The following is a 9,115-nucleotide window of genomic DNA, read 5'->3' on the forward strand; positions in this document are numbered from 1 at the left end:
AAATACTACTTGTGTAATTTGCTAGTGAGATCTCAATCAGTTTTCTGTTTTTCTATGAACAGGTATTGGCAACTCTGGAGGCGATATTGCCGTTGAACTCAGCCGCCATACCCCGCATGTGTATCTTAGCACCCGACGAGGAGCCTGGATTCTGTCACGAATGGCACCGGGTGGGATGCCCGTTGATCAAAAATTTGTCACTAGATTCGCATCCATGATACCACTGAGAATTTTTGAATCCTTACTTTTCAACGCTGCAAATAAAAGATTTGACCATGAAATGTTTGGTTTGCGCCCTCAACATGCAGTGACTGGTCAACATCCAGCAGTCAATGATGATCTTCCACATCGCATTATCTCGGGAAATCTTGTTGTCAAACCTGATGTCAGCCACTTTACCAAAACAGGAGTCGTCTTTGATGATGGGTCGCATTTGCGTAACTTGGATGTGGTTATATTCTGTACAGGGTACAAGATAGGGTTTAAGTGCATAGATCAATCTATTCTACCTGTGAGTGACAACAAGGTAGAATTGTACAAATACGTGTTTCCTCCAAATCTCTCCAAACCAACCCTTGCAGTTATCGGCTGCGTTCAACCCCTCGGAGCTATTTTTCCACTGGCAGAGTTACAAGCACGTTGGGCAACACAAGTCTTCCGTGGTAAGAAATTTCTTCCTCCAGAGGATGTCATGATGCATCACATCAAAAAGAAAAGAAACGAAATGGCAAGGAGGTATTATGCTAGCAAGCGACACACCTTGCAGGTTTGTGTCCAGTTATCTTAAGCAGAGTTTGTGCGGAGTTTATTCTGCAACTGACTGCCCTATAAAGTCATTTTTGAATGGGGAAATAAGGGATTCTTTAAGTCTGGCAAAGGCTGCAGACATACTGAATAGATGTTGTAAGGGCAGTGAACAAAACTTTCTTAGTAAGGCGTCCTAACTAATTTTGTATCTTACGTGTTTGCATTTGTATAATTTAGGCAGAAGAAAGTGCAATTTGGATAATGATCTTTTTTTAGTTTGGTCATGGTATGAAACACAAATTATGCCCTCAACACTGGAACTTCGATACTTAGACTTCCAAAACACTTTTTCTGGGCATTTGCATTCAGTTGTTATTTGTTTAATGTAGTTTTATCCTCGTTTAATAACCGTGATTCACTTTCTCTCAGGTTGACTTCGTATCTTATGCTGATGAAATTGCTGTGGAGGTTGGTTGTAAGCCAGATTTGTGGTGGCTCTTAATCCGTGATCCTGCCTTGGCCCTTAAGTGCTTTTTCGGTGGTTGTACGCCGCCTCAGTTCCGCCTCATGGGGCCTGGTGCCTGGTCGGGTGCCAAAAAGGCCATTGAGGATGCTCCGCGAAATGTGGTTAATGCGACGAAGACCCGCAGTTTGGCGAAGAAAGAAGACGCGGGAAAAAATGAGAAGAATGTGTATATGATGATTTTAGTATTGTTAGGTGTTGTGATTGCTATCTATGTGAGCTTTATGTAGAATAGTCCTCAATTGTAGACTTAAACCAATCAATTAATAACTCAATCACAATCTTTATTTACGTGACTAGCTGTTCTAGCGCCTTACAGCGGTAATTTGAGACACATACATATACAACAAATTTAGCAACTATACATACACTAAAAGGAACATAACAGACTCTGATAAAATCGCTAATAAATTCTCATGTTACCCCCGACCTAAGCGACATTCCCTCTAACACCCTTCAAGAACAGCCGTCATGATGTTCTTTTCACGTATCATCCCAATATTTCTCTCCTTCATACTTAATTTCGACCGCAAATATGGTCCTAAAAAATCTATGAGAGAGTTTTTCATATAAAACAGTATTTACACGCGGTAATTAATTAATTTATTTATTTATTAGTATACACTAAAACAGTGGATAGGAGAGTGGTAGTCACTGGATATCTCTAGCATCCTCACTCTATTCCATCTTCCTCGAAAGGATGATCTTATTATTTCCACAGCTTTATCGTTGCATTGGTAAGCTTGCAATTTTCTGTTGTGTACGCACGAATAACTAAATGAATAAATTGGAAGTAGCATTGCAAACCATTAAATGCAGCCTTAAGGGGCTGTGTCATCCTTGTGCCGGTTCAGGTTCCAGACCTCTAATGTTTACCAGACCTCTAATGTTTACGATATTACTATATATATATATATATATATATATATATATATATATAGTTTTAAAAAATTGTAACGGTCACTTTTGAAAATTTATGTGGACTAGCAAACGAAACTTCAAGTTCTATAAAAAAAAGCGTTGGAATACAATGTTTATCACCGCTGTTTGTGTTATTTTCTTAATCAAGCTACGATGGCCTAAGAACAAGAGTTAATACAATAGGGCTCTAATTACCGCTCGATTTGCTCAAGCAGAGTTAGTGGTAATTATTCAAGTTTGGATCCAGTGCGACTTGCCGAGACATGCAAGACAGTTAGCATTGATTCCCAATTCAGTAAGCTGATCACTCGAGACACCTGCCAGGCTTTTACGCGTCACTAAAACATTAGCGTCCCATTTATTGCCATTTCCAGAGCGTCTGGTCGTTTATTTTTAGACGAAATACAAGACCATAACCATCTGGTCAAGGTGGGTTGATTGGGGATTCTGTGACTGAGCTCTTAAAAGAGCTCCCGATCGACACGCTGCATTCTAGTCTTACATGTCTGCATTCTTCTTGGGAAACATTTCGGTAGAACTAGAAAAACGTTACGTTTTCGAACAGGGTTTCGATACTTAGGAGATCCCGTTCATCGACATTCTGACCAATGCTTCCGATCAACACCCTGCATTTCAAAGGCAGAAAACATTTCGTAAGGTATTAAAATGGGTTTTGACACTAACGAGACATCTCGTGCATAAACGTATGGTTAGGAGATCACGTGCATCTCGGTTTTAGGGTAAGGATAGAGTAGTACCCGTAGAAAACCCTCTTGGACAAGAGTAAAGGACTGAAAAAAAATCTTAACTTAGGTATATGACCAAGCCCGGAAAAATCGAACCCTGGACATGTTGATGGAGTCACAGTTACAGGTAACTCAGTCTGGAGTTCAATCCGGCTGCTCCTTGTCGATATGACTAAAAAAAGCATAATTATAGAGGTAACAGAGGTGAAAAGCAACGGTGGCGTGGTATTCCCCCTCTATATGTAGCTCAGAAAAACTTTACAGAGTCGATATTAAACTCTACTGCTTGTGTCTTTCTTTATTACAGTGGGTATGGATGTCGAGGTTGTCCAAAGTGGTGCCATTTTGAACTGTGCCGGTCCGGAAATGTGGCCACTTGTTACACCAGCCTAATTGACTCCAGTTTAATGAATGACTGTCTGCCGGATTTAAATCACTTGTTTCGTGTTTCCTGTTATTAAAATAAGATAAGTTTTGATTTGACAAGAGTGCACTTCAAGGATGAATGGGAATTTAGAACGCATAATGCATACCATCTTGCATAAATCTGGCAAATGTAGTACGGTCTTACTTGCGTGTTAAGTTTGTGGCGTTGAAGTGGTGAAAATAACTTTCAGAAGGCAGAATCCCGGGTCGAGAGCACCACTGATCAGTTTGGTGGCAAGATTTAAGCCGTGACTTTCATATTGAGAAAGGGTTGGTAAAAAGGATTAGGGTTTAAAATAATGTTAAGTTTATTTTCTTGGTTAATTAACACTGTTAAAAAGTGAATTCTGCAAATAGCATCAGCCGCTGTTGAACACCTTCCGGCCGTGTAAGTAGGTTCAATTAGAGTAAAAAAATACCCTTCGTTAATATGTTATTTCGTTCAACTCAGCCATCTTGTTGCCCTAAACTATTCTCCGGAGAATCGAGTTGATCTTATACAAACATTTTCTTTGTTTCGGTTGGAAAACACGACCACTAAGAATAAATATACTCTTACTAGTGAAGTCTCTTAGTTCTCTAAATCTAGAGCTAATACAAATTGCAGAGGAACAAAAGTCTTACTTAAGAATTTCGATAACTTCATGTAGCGAATGGAACAGCATCTTCCAGCCGCTCGAACCAATCACATCGATGAGTTTTGAAGAAACAGTGATAGCGCCCGAGGTAGAGTGGGGTGGGATTTTCCGGTTGTTCCGGAACTTCGGCACCAGTTCACAAGGTAGTCCCAAGTTTCCGGAATATTTCCGTCCCATTCGATTCCTTACCCGATTTTTTCGAAACTTTAGGTAAAGTTGAAAGCACCCCAGGTTTCCTTTCACACGAAAGAATAGACATTGCGATTTTCAGAACATTTGAGAGTCGTATTTACAGCTCATGGTCACTGACCTGACCACGAGGCGAATACGCATGCTCCGAGTTCAAATCCCTCCGGGTTGCCTTCAGAGGTCCTGAATTCAACTCTACAACCTTCTAAAAGTAAGCCAACTAGCTGGCTCCTATACCAGCTGGGTTTCTTAACGCTGTTGTGCTTCGTGCTGCGGTTCTGCCACATTCAGGTGGGACACCTTATGACAAACACATAGCAAACAATTCAAGGAGACAAAAACCTGCCGTTCCATGCGCCCAAGAGAAAATGAGGGGACAGAGACGGAGGCTTAGGGCGTTGGTCGGGATATGTCATGTCCACGAAAGTTATTTTTAGACGAGCGGAAGTCTTTGTTCTAGCGGAAGTCTGTCTTCCGAGACGTCCGCATGCAGTCTTGTCTCGCTCTCAGGTTCTTAGTGAAGAGAGAAAATGGCGGCGCACGTGGAAGGCTAATGAATATTTATTTTCTTTCAAACATCAGACCGAGGTTGGCCTGCATGCGGACTTCTCGGAATACAGACTTCCGCTAGAACAAAGACTTCCGTTCGTCTATAAATAACTTTCGTAGACATGACATATCCCAAGGGCTGGACCGGGAGCCTCCTTCTCTGTCCCCTCATGTTCTCTTGATGCGCCTTAAGGACGGTGCCTACTATTGTTAATGCGCACACGCTCTGCGCATCTCGAGATACTCGGGTTTCCTATCGGTGATGCTTACTAATACAGGGATATTGTTGCGTGGTTTAAAACTATGCAGAGAAAGTAGATCTTAGTAAGTACTCTTGGCATCCAAAAAGAAAATTGGGGGTAACCATGCATGTATGACTTGGTATTTTAAAGCTTTTTACAAATATTGTTCATGAATTAACTTTGAAAAATCCGTGGTTACCCCCAATTTTCTTTTTCGATTTCAATTTCACTTGTTAAGATCTACATTTCCCGCATAATCATAAACCGGGGCAAAAATGCCTTTGAATTAGTAGGCACCTTCCATAAGTATATATTTTTGTTGTTGAGTACTAATCTGCACTAGTTAAGCAAACGCACTTGTTCCAGAATGGTTACTTATTAATCACCGTTGAGGGTGACATTTTTGCAAACTTTATCATCTTCAACTCGCAACGTGCAATGGTCCTACGCGGATCCGTTCTAGTCATACCTGTGTTTCTTTGAACTTTTTTCTTTCCAAGCACGGACCAACGCCTTCCGGGTGACTAAAATCTTCTACCGTTCTTAATATAATTGGACCAAGTCGCATCTTTAAAAAAATTGACCCTCGGAGTGTTTTAAGCATCGCTTATCATATTGCACCGTTACGCTAAAATGTGAACTTTGGTATTGCTCTCAATGATTGTTTACGTTTCATGTTGCTATGTTCGAAGCTAAAATCGTTCTATAACAACAAAAACTGGCATCACTCTTTGTTGAGGTAAACATCGAAAAGAGCTTTGCTTGTTCATTATCTTTGATTTAAAAGTAATTCAGAAGTGATCATAAGTTTGTTTTGATTTTGCAAATTGCAAGATATTTGTCAAGAGTTTCTAGCCGATAAAGATCTAAATTTAGACTGAGCTGATCAAAAACAACCTTTGGAGCTTTTCCCGTAAAGAATAGCATACAAGGAAGTCGTAGTATTGACGAAGACGCGAGATTTCAGTTTTTTCAGAATGACAGACACATTTGGTCATCAGTTGTCTGGTCGGGATGACTCGTGGGATGCGCAGTCCGTAATCCCGCGGATAGGCGACGGAACGTGTTTCAAAGATCTCTGACATCATTTGTAATAGCTGAACTACTTGACATACCTTAAAGAAATTTTTAACGTATTTGTTTTTTTTATTAGTAGCAATATAGCTTATTTGTGGTTGAGAGTATCGGCTCTAAAAACGCATTCAGCCATCACAATACTACATATTCCTTTGCTATCTACGGCAAAGATTAAAATATCTTAGTCATATAAAGTCAGTCACAATTCAACCATTTCCTTTTCGCTCTAACAGCAAGTGGGTCAATATTGCTTTGACAATTATGAATAAAAAATATTTTTACGCCGCAAAATCATGCTATGTCTGCACACTTTCTTTACGGTTGAAAAGCCATGAAAAAAGGTATTCATGTCGATGGTGTATCTTTTGTATGCTGATAATTTTATTACGTTTGATACTTTTAATGTGAATGTAATGCTGAATTAAAATTCAGCCGAACTATTTTAGATTAGTTTAAGAGTTACCTGCCAAAAAATCCCAACTAAAGCTATTGGGGTTTAATCCTTTCATTCCTACGATCGAAGCGTTTAATCTCCTAACTACAATCTTGGACAAAACTCTTGGGAAAAATTCTAGCTTAAGCATCATTTGGCACGCACTAGCAAAATATCTTGGTCCTTCCTCCCATACCAATGTTGGTAATGTGATGCAAAATACTGTGCAAGCCTCTGGTCGCTTTTTAAAACAACATTGAAATGGGGGGAGGGGGGAAAGTAGGAAGAATTTACTCTTTATCGCACAGACAAATTAGAGCGTCACATTTTCCCAACGAATTTTGTCCAAGATTGTAGTATCATGGATTTCTACGTGGATTATTCATGAGAATTTGGTGTTACATCAAGATCACACCTCTCAAAGGCCCATGTTCACCTAAAAGACATTGCGCGCTTGTGTTGCGGTTTTGAAATAGTTCCAGCGTTTTGATTGGGTGATTTCCGGATTTTCCGTCTGTGCGAAATTCAACGCGACGCGCAATGTCTGTTGGGAGAACATGGGCCATTAAGCAGATCACATTCTTTATTCCCGATACCTACCTGGCTGAAATTATTGAAGTACCGATCATTCCTTCTTGGAGTCAAATGGTTACGGATAGCCTTGGAAACATCTTCGGAGATTAGGGTAATGTAAGAAACACGGAAAGATTCCTTGAGGTACTTTGAATACAGCGGTATCATGTTTTCAGTAGCTAGCGCTTGTCTTGCAGCTGTCATTTCCTTTTTAAGTTTGAGTTGATCTTGCGTCATCAGGAGCCCATCTGGAGCGTGCAGCTTCCATACAGCGTCTGTGAAACGGCGTTTTCACAAGTAGGTTTATTTTTAGACTAGCCCTTCCCGCGAATTACGTCAAAAAACAAAGGCAGTTTCGGTTCGGTGACCCTATGACGTCAGTTTAATTTCTTGTAATTGGTCATCGGGCTCCTGTGGGAGTCTCATTAGCGGGAAATTCAATCTAAAAATAACCTTACTTGTGAAAACGCCGTTGCACGAAAATAGGTAAGTTGCACGCTCCAGGTGATGGGCTCCTGGCGTCATGTAAGTTCACATTAGATTTTTTAGGTTATCTAACTCTTTACTGTTAACTAGGCACAACCATGATCAAATGGGGTCACTCACAGTTACCTTACAACACGCTGTGTGCGCACGATGCAAGGATAAGTCTAATCCAGCAGAGAATCCAGATCAAGAATGGCATGGAAAGAATCGATGGATAAAAAAAATTGTCTTCAATCTTTACGGCTACGAAAGGAACAAGGGATCATGGAACTGGCACCATTCTTCCCCCAAAAAATACAAGTTTCGCCAACCCATTCTCGCCCTTGAACTCGCGATAATCCTGAATTTTTAATTTGCTTTGAATTCCCTATTATCGTGAATTTAAAAGACTGGAAGCTTGATATGGTTTATGGGAAACAGTCATATTTGTTTGAAAAGATAACCCTAGTGTATGGGAATGTTGATTAAGCCGTCACTTAACCACTCGACCACCACACCGCTAGCTGCTCAGGGACAATACATTTAAACACCATTTGATAATGCGGTTCTGTAATCCACGAATATGATTTTTTATTTCCTTATTTCCTCTGCTACCACAAGTCCTGGGATGGGACACAGTGTCCAAATTTCACGATAATAGTGAATTCAAAGCAAATTAACAGTTCAGGATAATCGCCAATTCATGGGCGAGAATGTGTTCGTTTTGCTGGCACCACCCTCATGCCCATGAGCTCCAGGGGAACATGGGAAGATGAGAGACCCTGGAAACTAGGTTGCGCTGACTCTCCTTCGCGTGTTCGAATCCAGCTTCTGTAGCTGAGCACGCTATTTGTTTTTTAGTTGATCTCAATTCATTTTCCTTTAAGTCTAAATCCATCGCCTAATTTGAAAAAGAACAGCCGCGCCAAATGACGTCAAGCCTAAGCCAAATTAAGCGGAACAAAATCGTTTTTTTGTTGGTCTGAACTTCAATCAAATTACCGCTTCAAATAGATTGCAATGATTGCGTCGAGTAAGTACCTTAATTGGAGTACTGATCGTTTGTAGCCTTTTTTGGAAGAACTATATTTAACAAATTTCTTTAAAGATTAGTAAAAGCCGTAGATCTAATCGCGAAACTGACACACTCCGTGCCCTTACGAATCCTATGAACTATTAATCATCGCGCGACGGTACCTCAGTTGGTTGAGCATCGGGCTGCCATGTGGGAGGTCGACTCCGGCAGGATCAACACTCAGGGTCTTAAAATACCTGAGGAGAAAGTGCTGCCTTTGTAATTACATCCGCAAATGGTTCGGCTTTCAACTCTTCTCGGATAAGGACTTTAAGCCGTAGACCCCCGTCTTGCAACCTTTCCTGTTAATCAACACTATGGGATGATAAAGAACCCTGACACACTGTTCGTGAAGAGTAGGGGGAAGACCCCCGGTGTACTGATCTGTCATCCTTTCACATACATGAGTGAGCTGGGTGGGTGAGATCAAACATGAACTGATAGCGGCTGCCAGAGGCGCCTTTACAAGCTCAGTGACGTCCGCTCTCACCCTAGAGAAAGAATTGTAAAC

At 40.8% G+C, this 9,115-nt stretch overlaps 1 protein-coding gene across 1 annotated transcript in view; it reads left to right on the forward strand.

Moving 5' to 3' along the window:
* LOC137975815 (flavin-containing monooxygenase 5-like) overlaps positions 1-1,557 on the forward strand; it is an 8,655-nt gene extending 7,098 nt beyond the window's left edge. Inside the window, exons 2-3 of the mRNA XM_068823010.1 lie at positions 63-766; positions 1,177-1,557. Coding sequence (XP_068679111.1) covers positions 63-766; positions 1,177-1,500 — 1,028 coding nt within the window. The 3' untranslated portion in view covers positions 1,501-1,557. The remainder of the gene's footprint in view (positions 1-62; positions 767-1,176) is intronic.
* Positions 1,558-9,115: the final 7,558 nt, after the last annotated feature.

Source organism: Montipora foliosa, chromosome 11 (assembly GCF_036669935.1).
Source record: "Montipora foliosa isolate CH-2021 chromosome 11, ASM3666993v2, whole genome shotgun sequence".
Lineage (NCBI taxonomy): Eukaryota > Metazoa > Cnidaria > Anthozoa > Scleractinia > Acroporidae > Montipora > Montipora foliosa.